Source organism: Eufriesea mexicana, unplaced genomic scaffold (genome assembly GCF_001483705.2).
Source record: "Eufriesea mexicana isolate 0111107269 unplaced genomic scaffold, ASM148370v2 scaffold741, whole genome shotgun sequence".
NCBI classification, from domain to species: Eukaryota; Metazoa; Arthropoda; class Insecta; order Hymenoptera; family Apidae; genus Eufriesea; species Eufriesea mexicana.
This window is the reverse complement of record NW_016908882.1, coordinates 25,201-49,639: the sequence shown is the minus strand read 5'-3', so window position 1 is coordinate 49,639 and position 24,439 is coordinate 25,201. Positions and strand designations below refer to the sequence as shown.

The 24,439-nt window shown below is 33.5% G+C and overlaps 1 protein-coding gene across 4 annotated transcripts in view; it reads right to left on the bottom strand.

The window, feature by feature from the left end:
- Nucleotides 1–24,439, bottom strand: part of LOC108546580 (Matrix metalloproteinase 1) — a 65,447-nt gene that overhangs the window by 21,649 nt on the left and 19,359 nt on the right. For all 4 annotated transcript variants that reach the window (XM_017898757.1, XM_017898759.1, XM_017898758.1 and 1 more), the window contains exon 2: nt 6,547–6,670. In XM_017898757.1, coding sequence (XP_017754246.1) covers nt 6,547–6,670 — 124 coding nt within the window. The remainder of the gene's footprint in view (nt 1–6,546; nt 6,671–24,439) is intronic.

Below are 24,439 nucleotides of genomic sequence, written 5' to 3'. Positions count from 1 at the left end.
ATAATCATTAATTCTAATTTTTTTCATTATAAATCATTAATTATACTTGTCTAAAAATCATTATTACAATTATAATTAATTTTTAGTCAGTTAATTAATAATATAAAATAATTATCGATAGCTGATTTATCGATTTTCCTTAAAAATCATTATTATAATCATTAATTATAATTTTTTTCATTATAAATTCATTATAAATCATTAATTATACTTGTCTAAAAATCATTATTACAATTATAATTAATTTTTAGTCAGCTAATTAATAATATAAAATAATTATCGATAGTTGATTAATATATTTTCGTCGAAAATCATTATTATAATCATTAATTATAATTTTTTTCATTATAAATTCATCATAAATTATTAATTATACTTGTCTAAAAATCGTTATTACAGTTATAATTCTACAATTTTCTTTAATTAAGTGATCAATTAAATCGTAATTTATCGAGATCGTTAATCTTTGGTTTTTATCGTATTCAACTACAAATGGAAATTTCTGTTCAGTCTCTTTGTCCATTTTAATTCGCGCAATGTCACGGTCTATATCGAGGCGATCGATCACAGGTGATCGAAGTGAAATCCTTTCTCTGCGAGATACATAACGCGACTTTTACCTCGATTTCGTAACGATCCACGAATTCGATCATTTTTGCATCACAGACTGCTCGTTCTGGTTGCAGATTCCATTATCTAATAGAAAGCTTTTAGCAATCCTCTCTTGGGCAATTCGACAGAAGAAGTGTTGTTCGTCTTTTCTGTCGCAGCAAATCGTTTGAAGAATGTGGTTGCGTTATAATTTTTATTACGATCTCTCGTTGTTGCGATATGACACATTAAATGGTCTGCAATCTCGAATATTTTACAATATTCCGTTTCTTGTCTTCAGAGCCACGTCGTTCTGAGTCTGCCTTAATTACGTTCGTTATTTTAATTGCGCTTAATTCGAGTGTTTTAATGACGTTTAATGACACATTGTTGATATTATACTTTTGCGAGCATTCGATTTACGTGCATGTTATTCGTGAAATAAATAGGGATTATTATTCTTTAAAAAATATATGTTTGTTAGAAAATTGGGAAATTTTTGTTCGATATGAGTGGACATTAACACTTTGCATTCGAAGATTTTTCCGCTATAGAGATATAATAATTCGAAGCTTCCCTTATATTTTTCTAAGATCGGTGATATTTATTTATTTATGGTAAAAATAGGTTTTTAGCATATTTGTGATATTTATGATAAAATAAAATTGGAAAACCACGTGTATTTACTTCTAATCTAGTTATCATCTCGGGATTCTTAATTTTCATAATTTAATTAATTAAGTTACTTAATTTTTCACGTATTAAAACAAACAGTGACTGAGAGTCACCTCTTGAGTGCAAAGGGTCAATTTCAACAAGTTTGAACTTAATTACGAACGTAATTATAGACATCTGTTAAAAGTGATGGCAAACGTTTTTCTCTTCCACGAAAAATAAAGATTCTAAAAAATAGAAACTCGATTATAATTGTAATAGCTGTATTATATCTTTTAATTAGTATTTTATATTCATTACGAAGCAGAATAACTTTGTGATAGCTTAATCAAAAGTTGTAAAAAGACGTGTCCGGATGACAAACTTGTAGTCACATTCACGTGAGTCATTTTTTATACGCCATTAGTGAATCTGCAGCATTTCACCGAACTCTGAGTCATCTTGTAGTATCATCATTGGGAATCTAGGAGGGAGCACGTCGTTATTTTATAACGTAATATACTTCCGGTTCCTATACGATATTTCTTCAAATAAATTTGGACGTTGAAAAATTTATTCTCCATCTTAAAATTTCGGACAACAATGAGGCGACATCTCTGAAGGAGGAGACGAAACTAGCTATCAAATATGGAGGGTATAATACTCGCTTTCTTACTTTTTATTCCTCGTATATCTATTTTCTTCTAATTCAAAGTTACAAATTTTCAAATGTCAGAAAATAAAAATTTAACAGTCATCGAGAGCTGTAAGAAAAGTATAATCAATCTCTTTTGAAAATAAAACGTAATTATTGTATTTAGGGTTAGGTTAAATACTTCCCTTTGCAAATAAAGGAATCAATTTGGAAACTCATTGAAAAAGGAAAATATAACGAAAGGCATTGTATAATAACAAAGGATTGCCATTAATAGCAACCAAAAATCATAGAATGGCAAATTGTTATTTCCTCTTTCATAAGAGGTGATTGACGCCTCCTCTATTCGAATAAAACCTTCACACGCGTGAATCATGAATCGACGTACGTAAATTTTCAAATATTCCCGCGTTATTCCATGTATTATACGTGTATTGTACCTCGCTGCTTTGTCTATTCTGAACGAGTAATTTACTCCCATTAAGTATCCTCTCAGGGCCACAAAAATTACATTTTACCATCTATCAATCATTTCCTGTTCCTTTTGTAGTCCGTAGTTTCTTGTACATTTCCTTTTTGACACCCTGTATATAGGTATGCATAGACGTTATTAGTGTACGAACAGTAATTATAAATGTACTATATAGCAACGAAGAATAAACATCTACGCACTGCTTATTGCCAATCGAATATTTATCCGAATCGCGTTAAATCAACTATCACAAAATGCCAACTATATCAGTCGCTAGGAATCATCCATCTCTGATAACGCTTTATCAGTGACATTCTTTGTCTCTTCTCCAAACGCTTTTACGCCAGACGTGAAACCTCACCGGAAACAATAATTTGTTTTCTTTCGTCCGTCACGTTGTTTGCTGACTGAACGTCCAGTCAAGGCTCGAGCCTCGACAGCCATTGGTTCCCGTTCGTTTGTTTTAATACCACGCGCTCGACCGAATGATCTTTGTCGTTGAACGATGTTTGACGTTGACTCGTCGATTTTTCCAAAAGCTACTGGTCACCTCTGTTTTCCTTTTTTCCCGGTGCTACCGATTTCTGCCCATGGAAACACGGGTGTTTTCAACGCGACGAATGGTCAAACATGCGTCCGGTCTCTCAAGGTCTAGAAACGTTAAAAATCCACGCTCTTTATTCGGAGCCGGTCGAACGAGTAGTGGCGTGCTGCAGCGCACACTTGCGTGCGCGCGCAGCGAGCAGGGAATGACTCCAAGCGATCCAATGAGATACAATCTGATTGGCTCTTCGTTGCCGGGACGCTTTGGCTCTTCATTATCGCAGCTTGGAATTTGCTTTATACTAGTAAACCGTGTCATGATTGGTAAATGTTTTAAAATTTGTACGATTAATTGAAATTCCTTGGCTAATAAGGTATTATTATTCTGTACTTTTAATATTTTATTTCTATAATAGTATACATATGTTGGTGGATACTTTGGATATTTAGTGACAAATTTAAAGAACGTACAATACAATCGAATTTAGAGGTTATAATACTTTATAACGAAGATGTTACGAAGTTCTCTATTACGAAGTAAAGAAGTTTTTGTGTAACCAAAACGCGTAGGAATTTATTTGCAAATTGAATTCTTATTCACGTTTATCTTTTCAAGGCTTTCGAAACGACACTAAGTACAAGTCATAGTGTATACATATCTGGTGTTACACGTAAGATCTGGCAGAACGATAGAATAGTAATTTGGATTTTGGTAAAGCTTCTAGTATTTGGGTTTCTTTTAGTTTGAAGATTCACAGGTAATTAAGTTCAATTCCATAGAGTATGTGCTAGATGAGATGGCATATAGTACCAAGAAATAGAAATAGAGTATGCAACTGATCCTGGGTTCTAATCCTGTAATTCTTTTTTCTCCTTTTCCATATTCTTAAACTATTTTCAATTCAAATACCGCTTGCTTTATCTTGCATTAAGTATGCTTGGGAAGTAAGATATCACTATGCCAAAGTCACATGTAACTTTGCGTCAAAAGCTGAATGTGTCTGTAATTGTGACTACTTTGGGTTTCAGAATCTGGATATTTTATTTTTACTATATTTTGCCTCCCTTTGTTAAATATCGTTTAATTTTCTTAACTTATATCTTCTATTCATTTAGAAACTTACATTTTCTTAAAAATTACTTATTTTTGTATTATTTTGGAAATTGTCGTACTTCATTTGTTTCGGCCAAAAATTTTTTAATTTTGAATTTACATTTTTCTTGGAAATGGCTTAATTTCATACGATTTGAAATTTATTTTTTGTCAGTTTTCAATATAATATTTGAAGATTGCATCTTGTTTTCCCTTGATAAAAATTGTTTAATTCTTTAATTCATATTTTGTTAGAAATTCTTTAATTTTGGAATTTATATATATATTTTTTAATTGTTTAATTTTGTGTAATTTGGGATTAATTCCTTAGTAATCATCAGTAGTACTTTAATAAGAAGTCATTGCTAGTTCCGAGTTCCGAGTGCACGTAGCCTAATTGCTGACGTGGTATCGTTTTACGAAATCATCATAATTTCAATGCTAGCTGTGCGTAGCGTAATATACCTCTTTTGGGGTACTTTAAAAGCACTTTGTCACTTCATTAAGATATGTAATATGTTCGATGTAATATATAATACCTCGTATTCGTTACGTTTTGCATTTCATATTAGCAGATCTTTCATATATTATCAGCACGACCATAATCAATCAATTGCACTTTCTTCTCACATTTTTATCATTTCTTTTTATTTCCATATTACTTTCTGTATTTCAATATAATAAACATAATTTAACATAATAGAGATAAACTCGTATATCTCTATATAATAAATTTATTATAATATTATAATAAAATAATATTCCATATTATTTACGGTATTCCAATAAAATAAACATAATCTAACATAATACTAAAACTCCTACATCACTTCCCATATTTCAAAATTCCTATACAATAAACACCATTACAATGACATAATAAAATACTCTATATTTATTTTACAGTGTACCATGACTCAAAGTTACAATTTTCAACGTACATTTTCCTTCCATTTCAAACTCCAATTAGTTCGAATATCTCGTTATCGACGCTGCTAATTAATTTAGCCGATATAATCAGACGTTTCTTCCCGATTCAGCTCGCGCTGGAATAATAATTGTTCGTACGAACGCGTATGACGCGCGCGTCTTTTGACGTATAGGAAACGACTTTTGGAATTGGACTCTGATATCATGCGTGCCAAGCTGCACCGATCGCAACTATTTCATTATTTCGATCCGGCGAATTTTACGATTTTGTTACGAGACTCGCGATGATGATTCAGACCGAGCTAGTGATACCGAACGAATGCATCCATCGTTCGAGTGATTCACGCATTCGCGACAACAATTACACTCAATTATGGTCGAATGTAACACGTCCAGGCGATCGCAAGGACGTAAATAAAAGTTAATTGATAATGGAGACACCGAGACTACCGGGGGATTCGCGGGATTAGTTCGAAGTGGATCATAAAAGAGTTGGAATGGAGGAAGTGGGTGGTAGATTTTTGGATCGTTTAATTGGATTGGTATTGAGTTATTTCTGCATCCTTCCCTGGAGGTATTTTCGTACTTTTTCTTTCTTTCTTATGTCGAATTATTTTTGCATTTTTCTATAGGAATAGACTTATATTAATTTTGCATGGATAATTTGGATAAAGTTTGTATTATTCTTTTGGAATATTCCCGTATTATTTCTCTTTTTATTATAGTGGGTTATCTTTGGATTCATTTGTTGCAATATTCCTGTATTACTTGGGAGGTAGTTTTGTATTTTCTTTTCTTTGTTATGTCGAATTATTTTTGCATTTTTCTATGGGAATATTTTTATATTAATTTTGCATGGATAATTTGGATAATTTTTGCATTATTTTTTTTTGAATATTCCTACGTTATTTCTTTCTTTATTATACTAGATTATCTTTGAATTCATTTGTTGCAATATTCCTGTATTACTTGGGAGGTAGTTTTGTATTTTCTTTTCTTTGTTATGTCGAATTATTTTTGCATTTTTCTATGGGAATATTTTTATATTAATTTTACATGGATAATTTTGATGATTTTTGGATTATTCTTTAGGAGGAATATTCTGCATTATTTCTTTGGGTTATCTTTGGATTCATTTGTTGCAATATTTCTGTATTATTTCTCTATTGTTATTTTTGAATTAATTTATTGCAACATCCAGCATTGCAAAATTAATTTTCTATTTTATTGAATTATTTTTATCATCATTCTGTTATATTATTTTCTAATCAATTTTCAAATATCTCATTCCATTATTTATTTATTATTTTTTAATTGTTCCATTGCATTATTTTTTCATCATTTTTCAACTGCTACTCTGAATTATTTTTTTATTACTCTTTGATTATGCCTGTATTCCTATTGAATTATTCGTTTAATCACCTTGGAATCGTTGTTGCATTATTTGGCACTATTTCTGAATTATTAATTGCAAATTAAATAATTTTACTTCGGAATTTTCCAACCCTTATGAGTAAAACGTATCTTAAAATTTTCTTTAAATGTACCAATTTCGTTTTTAATACAACGTTAAGAAATTTGTTATGAGAAATAAAGTATGACACTAACCTGTTATATTCAATCCAGCAAAAGCTTGGAACTCCGATATTGCTTTCGATAGTGTATCCTGCGATATGATTCCACCACTTGTTGGATTGATAGGCTGCAGGTATCCAAACTGAGACAGGTAGTTCTGCAACAGGTAAATAGAGTTTGCTTAGCAAATTTGCTTTATTTTTAACACAATGCACAAAGCGAAAAATATTTATCTTTTAATTAAAAATTCGATCCATGCAAAACATGTTTTCTAATAAAATATTAACCTTTAATTCATATTCCATTTTCAGCATCCATTCACTATCATTTTTCGATGAATAGGAATTCTTAATTAACAAATTAACGAAAAAATTCTATTATCTCGAAATAGTAACAAAGAAGAAAATAATATTATAATACATTATTACAAACAATAGTCTGTAGTAACGTAATTATAATATACACTATAATAGTCTGATATTATAGTGTACATAAATATTTTAATATTAAAATATTATACTATACATAGTAATTAAGTACACTAAATATATTTATTTATATTTCGGTTAATTATTATAATTAATATAATAATATACAATAACGTATTAATATTTCCACGAATAAATACAGGAATTTAAAAATTCCACTAGACTAGTGACAAAAAGGTTCACGGTCCCTCAGTTGATAATCGAACCGCTAGATATCGCACGTTGGAAAAATATAAATGGGACCAGATGACTGATGTCCGAGGGGATTGACCTGACCAGTGGCTCTATTGCGGTATGATACAGTTATTTAGCCACTGTGAGGAAAGGGAATTAATATTCCGGCGAATAAAAACGCGTGTACGTGCTTCCGTTTTCCTCGTTCCCTATTCGAGGCTGAATCACACCAGATTTTGGTCGATCGAACTGACAAACGTTGTTTGTTATCTTACGGATCTCCTGGCGGTGATGAACTTGCTTCTCGTTTCTCACAATAAACAGGCCATTGAGTGAGATGGTAATAAAATTCTTTTTATAACTGCGTATCGAGCTGAGAATTAGAAAATAAATTGCGAAAGTCGTTTGTTTTCTTGTGACACTGTTTTATATTTTTATAGAAGAATTATTGGATTTTTGAAAGATTTATTCTCTATAATCGGGTCCTTCTTTATTTTCGAATTTTTGAAGTTATTTGTGTATTTTTCAGTGATACAAATATAGTCTTTCTTCTTTGTGAGAGAAGGAATATGTTTCGTTGGAGTCTTTTGCTTTGATTAGAAAAAGGAAAATTAATAATCAATTATTGTTAAAGTATTATATAATTAGATATAGGTGTATAGATGTAAGTATAGCTATAGGTAAAATTGACAAATTTGTAAAAAGCGCATTTGGCTAGTTTGACTTTTAAAAATTAAAAATAGCGGAAAATAAAATTCTTCGCAAATCTATGATATTTTTATTAATAAATTTGTGAGTATTTTTATGAGTAATATAAATCTTTTGAAAATTTTGAAATTTTTTATTAATTATAATTTCTTTGATTTTCTTTCTTTTTTTGGTTTTTTCTAAAAGACAAAGTAAGTTCAATAAAATCCAATAAAATTCTATTTGTAGAATAATAAGAAACTAGTTACCAAACGGATGTTCTATCACGTAACAGTTATCCTCCAATAAGCAGAAAACCACAATGTAGTATGAAGAACTATGAGTTACCAATATTTCTATTACCAAGAACCCTCGTCAATCTAAGTACATTTCTATCCACACCTGATTCATTCATAAACTGCACAATTTACTATTTTCTCATTAAAATACACGCATCATACAAATTTCATAAATACATCCTGATGTCCAAGAAAATACTACGCAGCACAGTTTCCTCTGATTCTTTTTATTTTTACACCATCTATTGAATTCATATACATAGGTATACACTTAACCTATACACTCATACCTATCTTGGAAGATTTTCTTAAATTCCTCATTTACTAAATTAAATTCCTAAATTACTATTATGGAAGAATTTCCTAAATTCCTATTATCATCGTGTATTTTTCGTTCATCGTTTTAATTCAATGATTCGAGTAATAAGTTCCTCCATGAACTCAAATGGCCAAGCAACATTAGTTAGAACGCCTAACCTAACCTAGAAAAGTCCAAAAAGTATATGGTTTGAATTAAATTTTGAACTTTACTCACGGATTGTGCGTAATTTTAAGTTCATTCTTATGCTGGATTTAGAAGTACTCCTCCTAATTTTATTTGCAACATATATACCGAAATACGTCTAAAATAACAAAAATGTTTGAGGTTAATTGACGAATCCTAAGACGAAAATTACGTTGATACTCTGCCAATGACATTTCAATAAACCGTGACACGATCATTGGAACATGTTTGTAAATTATATTAAGTGGCGCCATCGATTGATAGCAAAATGATATTGCCAAAGTCGTGTCACTTAAGATCATGTTTAATTTCTAGCTCTAGATGTTCAATGAGAAACATTAAAATGGTGAAAATTATTATTAACTATGAATTTCAACTATCATTTTGTATTAATAAAAATTGTGAGTATTCTCTAATTATCTAATTATTAAAATCCTCATATTAAAAAATTTTACGATTTCTATGATAAATATATGTAAATAATTTCCAAAATATCGATTTGTTTAAAAAATGTGCTAAAAATTGATATTTCTTTATTAATTTATTTAGTTATCTTTACTCTGACAAATATAGATAATTACCAAAAAAATATCTTTTAATCGGTCATAAATATAGTTGTTGAAAACTAATTATTAATCGAGGAATGAAAAATTACTAGATACAATGAAAATTACTAGATTAATAGAAATAGAAAATTGTGGAAAAATTAAATTGTCTCATGTGACAAGTGTCGCCCTCTCTAACCTTTCTTAACTATTCCAGTGGACAGTATTCCCTCGACTGACTTTACGAATGTGCTATATAGGGCTTAGCAACCATAAGCTCAGCCTCTGCTGGATCCTCGTAAACGCAAAGCTATGCTGTGACTCACGTTACAGTAACGGATAAAAGAGATATTCATTCGAATAATCGATGTGCATGCTGTGATCCGGTGCATTCTTGTTGCTCAGAGACTCGGCGAGACGGAAGCCTTGAACGAACAACCATGATTCATCTTTGCAGCGAAATAACCTCTCTGTGCTATATTTTTCCTGCTTGAGAACCTTGCTGTTAATATATACATACACGGTAGGAGATTTTGAATGAATAATCATGAATTGATTCAAGAATTGATTTTGAGAGTTAGATTGGAATGTTGTAGAGTTTGAGTTTCCTGGGGATATCAGGAAGGATTGTGATTCATATTTATATTAAAGTAAGATGGGAAGAGAGTAAGAAGGTTAATTCTTGTGGATTGAATTGATACGAGAGAAGAGAAGGCAAATATTAAGTGATAAATGAGGGTATTTGATTTGTATTGGTATTGAGATAAGACATGCAGAGTGTATGGATGTTAATTTTTGTGAATGGTTCCATTAGTATCAAAGAAGAGAAGGCGAATGGTTGAATTTGTGTGAGAGAAAAGGAAATGAATATTGAATGAATGGGAATATTTAATTTGTACGTATGAATCTGATTTATATTTGATTCGTATGAGAGAAAATGAGATGAATATTAAGTGGCAAATGGTGATATTTGAATTGATATAGAAGATGAATATTGTGAAACTGTTATGGTAATATACAGATAAGATCTGATATGCAGAGTATCAAGTAAAACAACAGTAAATGTAAATATTTGATAATAATCGGATAATAGTAATTTAATTATATTTTAACTGTGGTTTCATTTGATTAGACATTTAGTCAAATTCATATTCTGGACTCTGAATCCCCAGTGCTATCTTTCAATTCATTGTTCTCAACTCTTTGATCTTGATACACGTGTATACATTTTTCACAGTTTTTTATTTTTGTATATTCTTTCTTCAATTTGGAATATTTCTAGATGATATTCTAATATACCTATACGTTCCATTTCTTTATAGCATAATATGTAGCACTTAGTTCATAGTTCTAATAATCTAGACCAGGTGTATTCCTTTCACATCTCCAAAACATATATCTAATTACTCCTTCTTTATAGTACTCTGGATTAAACGATGTATATCAAGTATATATAATACTCTAAATCTATTATTTTTCTTTCAGATCTTTAACACTGTAGATGAAGTGCTATCTCATTCATATTTCTAACACTTTAGACCAAGTGTATTTCTTTCACATTTCCAAGACTCTAGATCTAATTACTCCTTCTTCATACCTATAGCACTCTGAACTATATAATGTATATCAAGTATATATAATACCCTAAATCTAGTATTCTTCTTTCAGATCTTTAACACTGTAAATTAAGTGCTTCTTATTCATTTCCAGCACTTTAGACCAAGTGTTCTTCTTTTGCATCTCTAACACTCCAAACCAATAGTTCCTCTTTCATATCTCTAATACTCCAGAGTATACTTCTTGCACCCCAGACTAAGTATTCTCCTTTCACATCTGTGACACTCTAGATCAAGTGCTGCTCTGTCACAAATCTATTGCTCCATTCCAATTACTACTGACATGTCTCACAAAACTTTATTAGTTAAAATTTAATATACAGGCCAATACTCGGATCATCAATTGAAAGAATCAAATGATTTATGTACCAACCTACAAGATGATGGAAGTATCATACTTGGTTTCCAGAATTGAAACAAACAGCTTGTCAAGCGACTACGGTAACTTCAGTTTGCATATGCAAAATATGTATCTTAGTAGCGAATTATTCTGTCCTTCGGCTACTATATTTAATACGGTGCATTCCTTTCTAAACACGTAGAATTCGACCAGAATTCCACGAAACACGAACATCAAGTGCATCTCACGAGATCACAGGGAACGCTTATGTAAATTACTTCTGCTCTTATGGATTTGGACTCGATGCAACGTACGTGAGATCGACGAAAATAAACATCGCCATTTGCATTTCGCAGCGAAAAAATAACCTCTTGGAACAAGACTATCGATTTTCCCTGCTTTCCACAAGTCCTCGAGACGAAAGTTAGAAAAATGAAGACGAAGTGCTACAAGAAGAATTAATTCTTAAATATTCGAATATATTTTGAAAGCTAGATTGAACGTAATCAAAATTAATCTCAAATGTCAATCTTATTCCCGAATTTTGAACGATGATAAAATTATAAACTTGTGAGATGAGGTTTGCTTTTGTAAAATAGTCTCTCCAATTCTCGAAGAAACTTTTTGAATCCCAAATTTAAATTTTTAATTTAGAAAAGAAAAATGGGTAAATATTAAAAACTTAATTATTAAATTTCAATTAAGTTTTCTCTTATTGAAAATGTAGAATGAAAATTATAATATTAACATTAGAATCTTTTAAAAAATCAATTCTTTAATTTCTTTAAAAAATTCTTTAAAAAATCAAAGTGATTCAGTCCACATTTTGTATTTGAAAAAATTTCAATTGCAAAGCGTTCGATTGACATTTAACTTATTATGTTTGAAAGCAATTATCTGGACTTAATTCATTTGCCAAATGAGCGACTCATTTACCGCCAGACATCGACCTTGGTATTATCGAGGTTAAATTAATCGCATTGTATGATTTCAAAATTAGTATGATTGTGCACATAATCCCTGCACGAACACCTAACGACATCCTTTATTCTCATTGATTCACTAACCAAACACATCGTATACACAATATCCAACGTTGCATTTACAAGTCACCAAACGACTCAGCTAATCAAACACATCCTCTTTAATTTGCATCTACGAGCTCGTCGTTCCAACCTAATCCAACAAAATTCCTATTCTATATATCAGATATTGTAAAACATAAATTTCCTTTCAGAGAAAATTTCAAAATTCAAACCTCAGACACGAGGACCCTTTCTATGTTCTCCATTGTCATAGGCCTAACTTTAAGCAAGACTTTGTGAAAATAGTCTATCTCGATTGAAATTCTTCCATTGACTATTCCCCACTACTAATAGTAGACTCATTTCCTCGTAAGGAGACTCGTGACCGCGGTAAATTCCACACCTACACTGATCTCAGTCTCCTATGCTGTGTCAATGATTCAAACCTGGATCACGCTTCCGTGTCTTACGAATCTCGTAATAACCCCGTCTCGATCGAGTTCTCAGAAGAGAGTGATTTTTATGAATGAACGTAAGCGAGGCTCGCGTACTCGCGAGAGCGCGTGTGTCACGCGTGAATGGCCACTCCTTCTGACGCCCGCGTAGCTGGATGGCATGTGTATACACTCATACATGAAAGTATGCGAACGCTTTGGTGCAGTTCATTTTTTCAACTTTGTCGAACGTTTTTCGATATTAATTAAAAAATTCGGAACAAAAATGACTCTTACCAACTCTTTTGAGTTTTTAGGTTAGAATATATCGCAATAGTCTGAGTGACGCCATTTTGATGTCGACATTAGGAAAACATCGATGTGTATCCTATATTATAATATAATCGGACAGTATTAAATAATAAGAATTAAATGTACTATAATATAGGGGTTTATATAGGGGGACATATACTTGCTATAATACAGGAGTTTATAATTCATATATACTTGCTATAATACAATCGTGAAAATTGGTTAGACGAATTTTTAAGATTGACTGAGTATTACACTTACGAATAGGATTATATCGTATGGTGTAACGAAGAGCGTAAAAGAACGCTGGGATAGGGTATTTATTAAGATACGGGCCGTGGTGGCGCTAGTGAGTTAACCCTTTGCACTCGAGAGGCGCCCGTCAGCCGCCATTTAATAAAATTTCGAAGCTCGATATTAATTAATATGTCAAATTTAAGATAATGCAACGATGTGAGAGGTATTGAAATGAAATAATTCTACGCGTTAATTATTATACGATTTCTTATTTACTGCTCAACAGAAAATCTTTGAATACCTACCTTCTTTAGCTAAAAAAATTGACATGTACTTACTATAATACAATCGTGAAATTTGGTTAGACGAATTTTCGAGACTGACTGAAAGTATCACACTTACGAATAGGGTTATATCGTATGGTGTAACGAAGAGCGTAAAAGAACGCTGGGATAGGGTATTTATAAAGATACAGGCCGTGGTGGCGCTAGTGAGTTAACCCTTTGCACTCGAGAGGCGCCCGTCAGTCGCCATTTGATAGAATTTCGGAGCTCGGTATTAATTAATATATCAAATTTAAAATAATGTAACAATGCACGAGATATTGAAATTAAATAATTCCACGTATTAATTATTATACGATTTTTTATTTACTGCTCAACGGAAAATCTTTGAACACCTATTCTTCTTTAGTCAAAAAATCGTCGAGTGCAAAGGATTAAATGTAAGATCGTTTTCTATCGCAAGCATTTCGCTATTAAAAGCAGCGAATGCAAATGTTCGAATACTTTTTCATATGACTGTACACTTTCATCGTAGGCGAGTACACGAGCGATGGAACTACGATTTCTGAGTCACCTGTGCCACTTTTTAAATTTTGTCTTTTTCTCCTTTTATTTCTGGGATTTCGATCGTCATTGGAAATGAATCGGGTGAAATTGTTGACAAGGTCCAAGGACCGTGCATTGCTATTGACGTGACCAGTGATAACGCGTGGGTGGAGATAAGGAGGATCGAGTGATCGCGAGTCGAGGCACGCGCGCCATCGAACGTGATCCACTTAATCTTGGGATTTTAATGCGTGGGATTTTAAATGTCGTAATTAAATGTCTCGGTGTGATTTCATGACGTGTTAAACTGTTTCAAAATTCTTCACAGTCGTCTTTTCTTGTATTAAATATTAAAACCAAACCTAGTGAAAAGAATTACGGAATAGCTGAATCACTGTGATAAATTCTGATCTCTAGAAATAATGTTCGCAGATTATATAATTTCATCTGTTAGATATGAATTCTTTAATTCATAAATATTAGTCTACCGAAAAGTCCTGTCAGTTTTTGAAGTAAAAGAAAATAAATTATATTTTTCAATAAATTTATTTATATTTGCCTAACAATGTTTGCTTGGCACCTGCTTCATTTTCCAAATTTTTTCTCTTCAAAAAATTTTGGAGGGAAAGAAACAGATGGTAATCGAATTAGGTATTAAGTCTGGAAAGTATAGTAAATTCGACAAAACTTCACGTGACATTAAAGGACAGAACTTTCCGGTAGACCTAATATATATTTTAGAATTCTATCTTGATTATTAATTGTAAAACTTGTTTTGACACTGCTGTTGAGAAAGGGTGCACAGCTCATAGCAGTAGTCCTTAGGTACCATGATTTTATCGATTTAATTATGACAATAGCCTATATAATAATAACCTCGAAGTCAAAATTTGTCATTAGAATTTTAAAAATCGTCATTTTTTTTGCTATTTATAGCAACAATGTGATTATCAAAAGCGAGACACGTCCTGTGTAATCATTCACGAACGATAAGCCAGTCAGAATATTCGTACCTTTCTGTTTTATGACGAACAAACTGCTCAAGGCAACGTGACGAATCGTGGGTGTGTTTAATCGTATTAGTACCCAAGCATTCTGTTGTATCATCGTAATTCTTCGGCATCTCTTACGTACGAGGCATAATGTTATTTTAATCCGTACGTAAATTTATAGATTTGAGGCTCGTGCAAGGAATGTTACCTCCTCGCTTCTTCATAAATACTCGATGGACTGTTACACTCGAGTATTTTTCACGTTGGTTTCCTCTTCCTTTCACGACGCGGCCACATGGAATTTTAATCGCGACATTAAAACAACGCGCAATTAAAAACGAATACACGTTATCTCCGGTGACAACGGGAGTTGAATTAGGCCCCAAGAAGATCGTAGATTAACGAAAAAAAAAAAAAAAAAGAGAAAAGAGGAGGAGAAGTAAAATAAAAAGATATGAAATTAGATTCTGTGCCGTAAATCACGGTGACTGCATTGCAATTACACGTCACGTGCGAGTCCGTGTACACGTGAGGCAAAATCGAAGGAAAAGAACGCGATTGCGCGATCCTCATGGTCGAAACGTGGAAGACAAGGAAAATTGAACGGCGTCCAGTTGCTCGAGAACATTTTTTCCCTCTCACGTAGCAGGATTCTGAGAACCTCTTCTTGCTACTTGGCGTCTCTCGCTTCCTGATGGCGCTGAGGGTGGAATGTTCAGTTGAGGTTATGTGAGGCGTTAGGTACCTTTCAGACTCATCCTTCTGACTCACTATTCTACGATTTTTCGAGTTAGTCACTTAATTACTGAATTATTGGAGCTCGAAGATTTATGTAACATTAATTTCTTCCACAGAAATTTTTGAGGTTATGAATAAAGATGGCTGCTTAATACAGACTACAGTTTAGCGATTTAACGATCGATTGCTAATTTAACGGCGACAAATTTTGAATACTTCTTGGATATATGTGTATTAAAAAAGGGAAAGAAACACAAAAATTAATATGAATTTTTTTGAGAGAATCGTTATGGAGGTTGAAGTTAGTGAAAATATCAATTTCAGTTGTGGTTTAGTAAGTTTAGGTTAGGTATTAGTAATTACTGAATTGTTAGAGCTTCAAGATTTATGTAACATTAATTTCTTCCACAGAAATTTTTGAGGTTATGAATAAAGATGGCTGCTTATTACAGGCTACAGTTTAATAATTTAACAATCGATTGCTAATTTATTGATGATAAATTTTGAATACTTTTTGGATATACGTGTATTAAAAAAGGGAAAGAAACACAAAAATTAATATGAACTTTTTTGAGAAAATTTTAAAGAATCGTTATGGAGGTTGAAGTTAGTGAAAATATCGATTTCAGTTGCGGTCTAGTAAGTTTAGGTTAGGTATTGGTAATTATATTTTATGGAGAATAATTATTATTATTTTGTGGAGGATCTTGGTGTAATTATATATTTAATTCCAAGGTTTTCATATCTTTCTCGAGTTCCCAACTTTGTGGGAACTTAAATTCACTAGAATCTTATGAAAGATCTTATAAAGATGTAAGTGTTGCAAATAGTAGATAGAATATTAAACTTCGATGTATTAAAATGAATGCATGAGACAGTAATATACTCTCAGTAGCTTCACTTTTTCGTCTCTGTACTTAGTTAAACAAGCATGTCTTTGATCCAGAAGGCTGGCAATAACTAAGTACTATCGAGTACTATAAGAAGTTCAGAAGAAATCAGTCGGGACAACTTACAGGCAAGTGTCTATCTTCGATATTCATTTCTACCAATCAGATCATTCGATTCTTAACATCTTTTGTACATCTTCTTTCTTAACATCCATTGCACCAATACTTACAACACTTCCTCAACACTTTCAGGACTACAGTGATTTACGTGCAAAAATTTGGGCAAACAATATGACACGTGGTAAGAAGAAATTCCAAGATCATATCAGGAAAATTAGAAAATAATTCAACGATGTATATAAAACTTACGATACACGTTTATTGTAGATACGAGCCGTGGTGGCGCTAGTGAGTTAAATGCACCAACTACTGCCGAAACGCTTACTCGTGAAAGGGTTCCTCCTCTACGTTACTACTTCTACGTAATGTCACCTGATAACTGTCATCATTTATACCCAGGATATCTATGGAAGGTAGTATTAAGATAAAAGCAACGCAATAATGCGAGAATATTTACAGGTTACTTAAAATTCTCAATTTTGTTCAGATCTTGGACGCGTTCAATGAATGGTAACCAGCGTGTGGAGATGTAAACCGAGGTAAGTCAAACCGGTTACAAGTTAACCGTTCATTTGTGCTTCGTGTTGGAGGAAAATTTTCAAACTTGCAGATTATACACTACGTGTAACGTAATCGTGACATTTTCCTCTGCGATCCTTGCAAATCTGTAAATCGATAATCGTCGCCGTTGACGTAATTACCCGTAGCCGGCAGTTCGGGCGAAGCATGAGACGTTTTATGACCGAGCTACCTTGAGAAACGCGCGGAGCACACGATAATACAATTTTAAATTACAGACCATGCCGTTGTTAGCTCAATGCACAAGCCTTGCGGTTTCTCGCGGGATCGACCGCGTGGACTAGCAGTTTTCAGCCTTTTTGCTTCCTTGCTTATTTTATATTTATAAAGTGTGTACTTCACGAGTTTCGCGTTGGTCGATAGATGTGATAAGATGGAGAATTTTTATCGTTCAAATTGATCGTTGGAGACCATTGTAATCTGCTGAAATTAACATACGGGTCATTATACGCCATTTTGTTGATAGGCTAATCTTTGATATCTCGATGTTCCGAATTACAGAGTACTAAAAGGCTTCCGAAATTAAGATAATGGAAATTTGATAATGAAATTTTTCAAAATAATGGACCAATTATGCGATTTATGTGTTGAAACATATACAATTAGTAAGATGAGAACAGCTAGTAGGTTAGGAGTGCACAGTCAATATTGCTAACTTTTTGCACTCGAGTGGCGCCCTCCACTCACCATTTGATAAAATTTCGAAGCTCGATATTAACCCTCTATGCACCGAATATATATTTTTCTTAACTACAAGAATTGCATGGTAACATAAAATCAACAAATATCAACCAATAAATTCGACAGTTTTGACAATTTTATTATAAAGAATTCACATTGAAAGTTTGAATTAACAACGTTTGTACTATTGTGCCAAGATAATGTGCAATAGATAGACAAGATAATTTTCCACGCCATCTTGTGGAAAAAAGATCATAGGCGGCCATAGAGGACCTAACCTATCATGATCGAATAACCGGTAAATGAAAAAAAGTAAGAATTTTTAAAAATGGAACCACGGGAGGTATTGTAAAAATAAGTATAAATATATCGAAGGAAAAATCGCGAACTGGAGTGATAAAGACGATAACGTTGAATGCGGTATTTAATAAAATATCCATACATTAGCATGTAACTTGAAAGTTACAGGGGCCCATAGAGGGTTAATTAATATATCGAATTTAAGATAATGTAACAGTGTGCGAGGTATCGAAATTAAATAATTCTACCTGTTAATTATTATACGATTTCTTACTTACTGCTAGAAAAATATCATCAGCCTTATAGCAGAAAATTTTTCAACTCGTATACATCTTTAGCGAAAAAGATCGTCGAGTGCAAAGGGTTAAAACGGTTTTAACCAACTAATTTTCACATAAAGTAAAAATTATTTGCATGTCATTATATAATTTTGTAGTATTGCAAACATTATTTAACATTTTATCAGTCAGAAGTCTAAGTCTGCAGTAGTACATAAAATTCCATAACCTCAATAGTAATGACCTAATACCACGATAACCCTGCATCTGGACGATCGTGGAACGATCAACATTAAAGCTCAAACCCGCCGGCGTGTAAACTGCCTGTATACACAGACGCGTCTCCCCAATCATATCGCGTTCACCTGTCGAAAAGTTGACACTTTGATTGGTCGAGTTATCGAGACTGACGCATGCGCCCTGTTTCCGTGACCTCATTTCGAGCTAGCGCCGGGCCGCGGCACCACCGTGCACACATCGCGCGCCGTGTAATAATCGCTGTTTTCTGTTTCGTAATGATTCGTATCTGACCTGTCTATCTGCCTTTTAACAGCCATCGTTATGCACGTGTCGGCGTAACTTCGTAGTAACTATGTCGTGTAATTGTATAACACAGTCGGAGTGTTCCAAACCTCGATCGATTCTCTTCGCAAAGGAGACGCACCGTTGAAATTTGTTGCCGGATGGCGAGATCGATTTTTAAGCGGAATTCCTGCGTAGGCAACCGCTTGATAAATTTAACGGCACGGCTGCCTACACCGAACTGGGTAACTGGGTCGACCGATGCATCAAGCAGCGACCTTTCGGATTAGAAGATAGACGCCCAGACACCGAAAGGCCAAACGTGAATGCTAATTCGCGATTCTTCATTGCGAAAAACCGTGACTTTTAAGCATCTCCCAGAAATCGAAGCACGAAATTCGACTTGCTTTACTCGGTGGATAGATCTGCACCGCATAGCCGCTCTTGTTTTCGTTCGCTCGGTTTTTAGGTTAGGTTGACCAATCCCAGACTTGTTTTGTTTGCTATCGTGATTAGAGATTTTGTCAGATTATCTTTGGATTAAAGATGATATAACGATGATATAAAGATGCTTTTACGTTTCGAAAGTTGAAAAATTTTGATTATGAATAAAAATATATATAATTTTTACGATAAAATAAAGAAATTAAAATATTTCGAATATAGCTTTGATCTTGGTATTGCAAATTCCTCTTTGTCACGTATGAATACGAACATGTTTGGTCTTTTGAAAAATTATCAGAAATTCCATTTTGTTATTTGTAAGTATGATTAAATAAAATTGATTTCTTTGAACTCATCAAAACATACTTCGTCGTAATCGTGTTTTTACTGTTTTTTCCAGGATTTTCCAGTATTATACCACTGCAGGAATATTTGCAAGGAGGAATTTTATTTTATTTCGACGGACATGCATCGTTTCAAATTTTGATATTTCGTCGATTCATCTGATCTTCAATTTCGACTTCACGAAACAGCAGTTCGATAAGAATATCATCTTTCGATTGCGATGTTTTCCTTTTAATGCACATATTTGCTCTTCCGTGTTTATGAAGCACTCAAATGGTTCCATATCACTTGAAAAAGGAAAAGAATTCCTGAAAAATTTATTACTATATCGTTATACTATACAATGGGGGACCAATCGTTAGTTATCGTATCTGTAATCAAGCTACTTTACATAAGCAAGGAAAATTCCAGTGATGGAGTATTAAAATGGCGCAGTTAGACCTTAATCAGGCATAGTTCCGTGATCGTATCATAGTGCGATTTTGATTTTAATTGGGAACACGAAGCAGTGAAAATGTCTCCACCTGATAGTCACGTTTGCCTACCCGCGGAACCTTATCGCAGTCTGTTATCATTGATAACGTAGGCAAGTGTGCAGGTTTCCAATGAAACGTAACGCAACGCGTCATGCGTGTAAAGAGGTGTATGTACCTCTTTCGGCCTCATAGACGCTATTTCCTCGTGTACAATGACTGTCATCACGTTTCCTGAGAGTGTACGACGTGACTCAACTTAGGGGGCACCGGATGCACGGTTTCCCTAAATCTCATACCGTCGTTGCATCACTTATTAGAGTTTTTATGGCTTTAACCACTTGCGCTGGCAAGTAATTCATAGACCAGTGCCAGAAGGGTCCAGTGTTTCTATGACAATTGCCTGACGACGTGCGTACCACGTTGTTGGCAATTCTGCGACAAAAGCATTACGACGTGCGTACCACGTTGTTGGCGATTCTGCGACAAAAGCATTACGACGTGCGTACCACGTTGTTGGCGATTCTGCGACAAAAGCATTACGACGTGCGTACCACGTTGTTGGCGATTCTGCGACAAAAGCATTACGACGTGCGTACCACGTTGTTGGCGATTCTGCGACAAAAGCATTACGACGTGCGTGACACGTCTTTCCAACGCAAGTGGTTAAATCCCTTAAGTTCTGTCATTTTCTAAATTTGTTTTCCTCTTTTCAGAGAGAAATGCAAATACGTGAATTTGTGCAAATCTTTTGAATTTGGTACTTCGCATAGTGTAAAGATCTCTGCTGATCTCTAGCTTCTTTCACTCTGTTTATCATCAGTAATTTAATTTCCAACGAGACACGCAATTTTCCCTAGTCCATGACGTTGAAATATCTTTAATTCTGTCGTTAAGTAGAGAAGAATATTATTTAAAGCGAACACCGATTTATCAACGTATTCATTAATTTTTTATTGGCTTTATATAAATGATTAGGTCAACGACATTACTTCTTGTTATCGCATATGCATGGGAAAGAACAGATACGAGACGTACCCTGATTTTCAGTGGCTGTGCGATCGATAGTCTGAAAATCGAAGTATTCGAAGACACGTGTGCCGTTTAGGGGACTGTGTCGCCATTATCGATTGCAAGAAACTTGAACTTAGGCTAGGATTGGTATTGAATAGTAACAGCTAAGAAACATTAGTAAAATATAGTGAGCTTCGCTAAATATACAATTCAGTATAATACATATTAATAATTTAAATTTCTTTTAATTAATTTTAATTTGTTTACCTTCTTGGTGCAATTAAATTAGGCATAATTTAATTTTTAAATATACAATACCCCTTTGTTGTAATTGTGATTTTTAAAATTAATTCTTGGAGTCTTACTTTTTAGGTATAATTAAATTTTTGAATATATAATACGTCAATTTTGAGAACATAGCAATTTTTAGACATACAGTGCTCCTTTGTTGTAACTGTACTTTTTGAAATTAATTCTTGGAGCCTAATGTACAAGGTATACTATGCATGATAGAATGCATATTGGCAATGAATAAACTAGTACATAGTATCGCAAGTATGCAAAACTTTGTCAGGTTGCAAAGTCACCAAGTTACGAGATTCCACTATTCAGAACTAAATTTAAAGCAGGAATAAATGTAGTACCAAAGCTGCTATTTTGAACTAAAAGTTGCTTCACGAATCCTATTTCTCCCAGGACTCGTAAAGAACCCTGCCAGTTGACTATTTCAGATTCAGTTCTAAAAATAGCATTGTGTTCACTATGCAAGAGAACAACAAAAGAAGAATAATAAAAGTTTGTCGAAAATAGAACTGGAGTTATTTTCCTGCTGGTTGATACAGAATTTTACATAAAATATACCAAGTGCCTAACGTGACCAGATACTTCAGCAGCCAACTGTATTTAGCCGAAAAACATTGAATCCTATAATACGTGCCGAGATAGGAATATCTATTGTTTTTCCATCCTCGTGTTCCTTTCAGGGAACAACATCGCGTTTAACGGTGCAACCGAGACTCACGATGGATCTGTTACTCGAGAAGAGACGAAGAAGTGCAGGAGAGGTATCGAATAGCGACCCCGACCTTGAAGAGGTCTTTGTCGACGCAAACGACATCAGTATTCAACGCCTTCGCATCTTCTGCCGGCCGTTCCCTGAATACAAAGCTTTGTACCACCGAACAATATATTTTCGCGTTGCTACTCTCGTGATTGCCTTTGTACCAACATTTTTTTTCCTGCAGCTCGACATCGACAATCGATGGGTTCTTTTATATCCGTGTAATTCCCCAGGATAATTCGTACGATTTCACTCAGAAATTTTTACGTTCATCTGCTGCGAAGTTGTTGAGATCGAGTTGAGTTTTTAGGTTAGTTTTAGAGGTTAGTTGAAATAGCGTGAAATTGTTGAAGCCGAATAGGATTTTAGAGGTTAGTTGGAATGGCGTGAAGTTGTCGAGACCAAGTATGGTGTTAGAGGTTAGTTAGAATAGTGTGAAGTTGTCGAGACCAAATATGGTTTTGGAGGTTAGTTGGAATAACGTGAAGTTGTCGAGATCGCGTAGGGTTTTAGAGGTTAGTTGGAATAGCGTGAAGTTGAGGCCGAATAGGATTTTAGAGGTTAGTTGAAATAACGTGAAATTGTTGAGGTCGAATAGGGTTTTAGAGATTAATTGAAATAGCGTGAAGTTGTCGAGACCAAGTTTGGTTTTAGAGGTTAGCTGGAATAGCGTGAAGTTGTTGAGACCAAGTATGGTTTTAGAGGTTAGTTGAAATAGACTGAAGTTTTTTAGAGGTTAGCTTGAATAGCGTGAAGTTGTTGTGAGGTTAGGTGTAAAGAGAGTAAGGTGTCGAGTGAAGTTAGGTGTAAAAAAAGCGAAGTTGTCGAAACAGTAGACTTTTAGCGGAAAGTTTGAACATAGTAGCTGCTGAGATTGACTAATTTTCGAAGCTTGGGATTATTTAAATTGAAAATATAGGTAAGAAAAAGTTTTATAAAAGAAGTTTGAGTAAATAATTTAACGTCTCTTAAACATCAGTACGAATTACAGTGTTATATGATTAATTAAAGAATTCGAGTATCTATACCCGAATTTTATTTCGTGAATATTCTTCTGAGAAGTTAAACAAAATCATTTTTTAATCTGATACGGAGTTCATCGATCATTAGCCATTCAGAAAGAATTTCTTTATCAAATTGTGACGTACGATCACCAGATTATATCTGTCGTTATTGTAAACATTGTCACGTTGCCAACCACAGGAAAACCCTGATTTGTACGATTGTATTGTACTGCAAAGAAGGTTCAGTCACTAAAAATAATTTTTGAACTCAATTTCAATTCGTTATAATATAACGTCGCATTTCTTAGAAATCATATATACACGTATTTACATTTTCCTAAATTTTATCATATTTTATTAATATTCCATATCAGTTCAAATTAAATTAATTTTCAAATTAAATTAAAAAACAATCCGAAAATTTAATGTTATTTTTAAATTAATAGCAAAATTAATATCAACTAATTTACTCACAATTAGATAACAAACTATCATCTATGTGTATGTATAGTTTTAAATATATACTAAATATATACATAGGTTACTAGTTTTGATATTAATAGTACCGTTCTACAAGTTCATCACAAAAGATCCGATTTAAAAATCATATAGTCTTTTCTCAATATTATTTGTGAATATTTTACAACGTTTTCTACAAACAAAAATTGTTCGAGCAATCGAACATGTATATACAGGCGTTTGACCCTAACTGACCTTACTCGACCCAGCCAGGCGACTGGTCAAGTAAGAGACCAATTTAAAATCTTGCGTGCACCTGTTCGTTGAATAGTTCCAAGATAACAGATTTAGGAATAACCCCGAGGCAACGCGACGTTCGTTTTCTTAATTCGCCGCTGCACAGAATTAAAATGTAGCGCCGTGTAGAATGTTACGAGTCGTGGAGTGACCACCGTGTGATTTCACGAGGCCGTCTTGCTTCTTTTTTCTTATTAAAATTCAGCGTCGTTGACACAATAAAAAAAAAAAAAAAAAA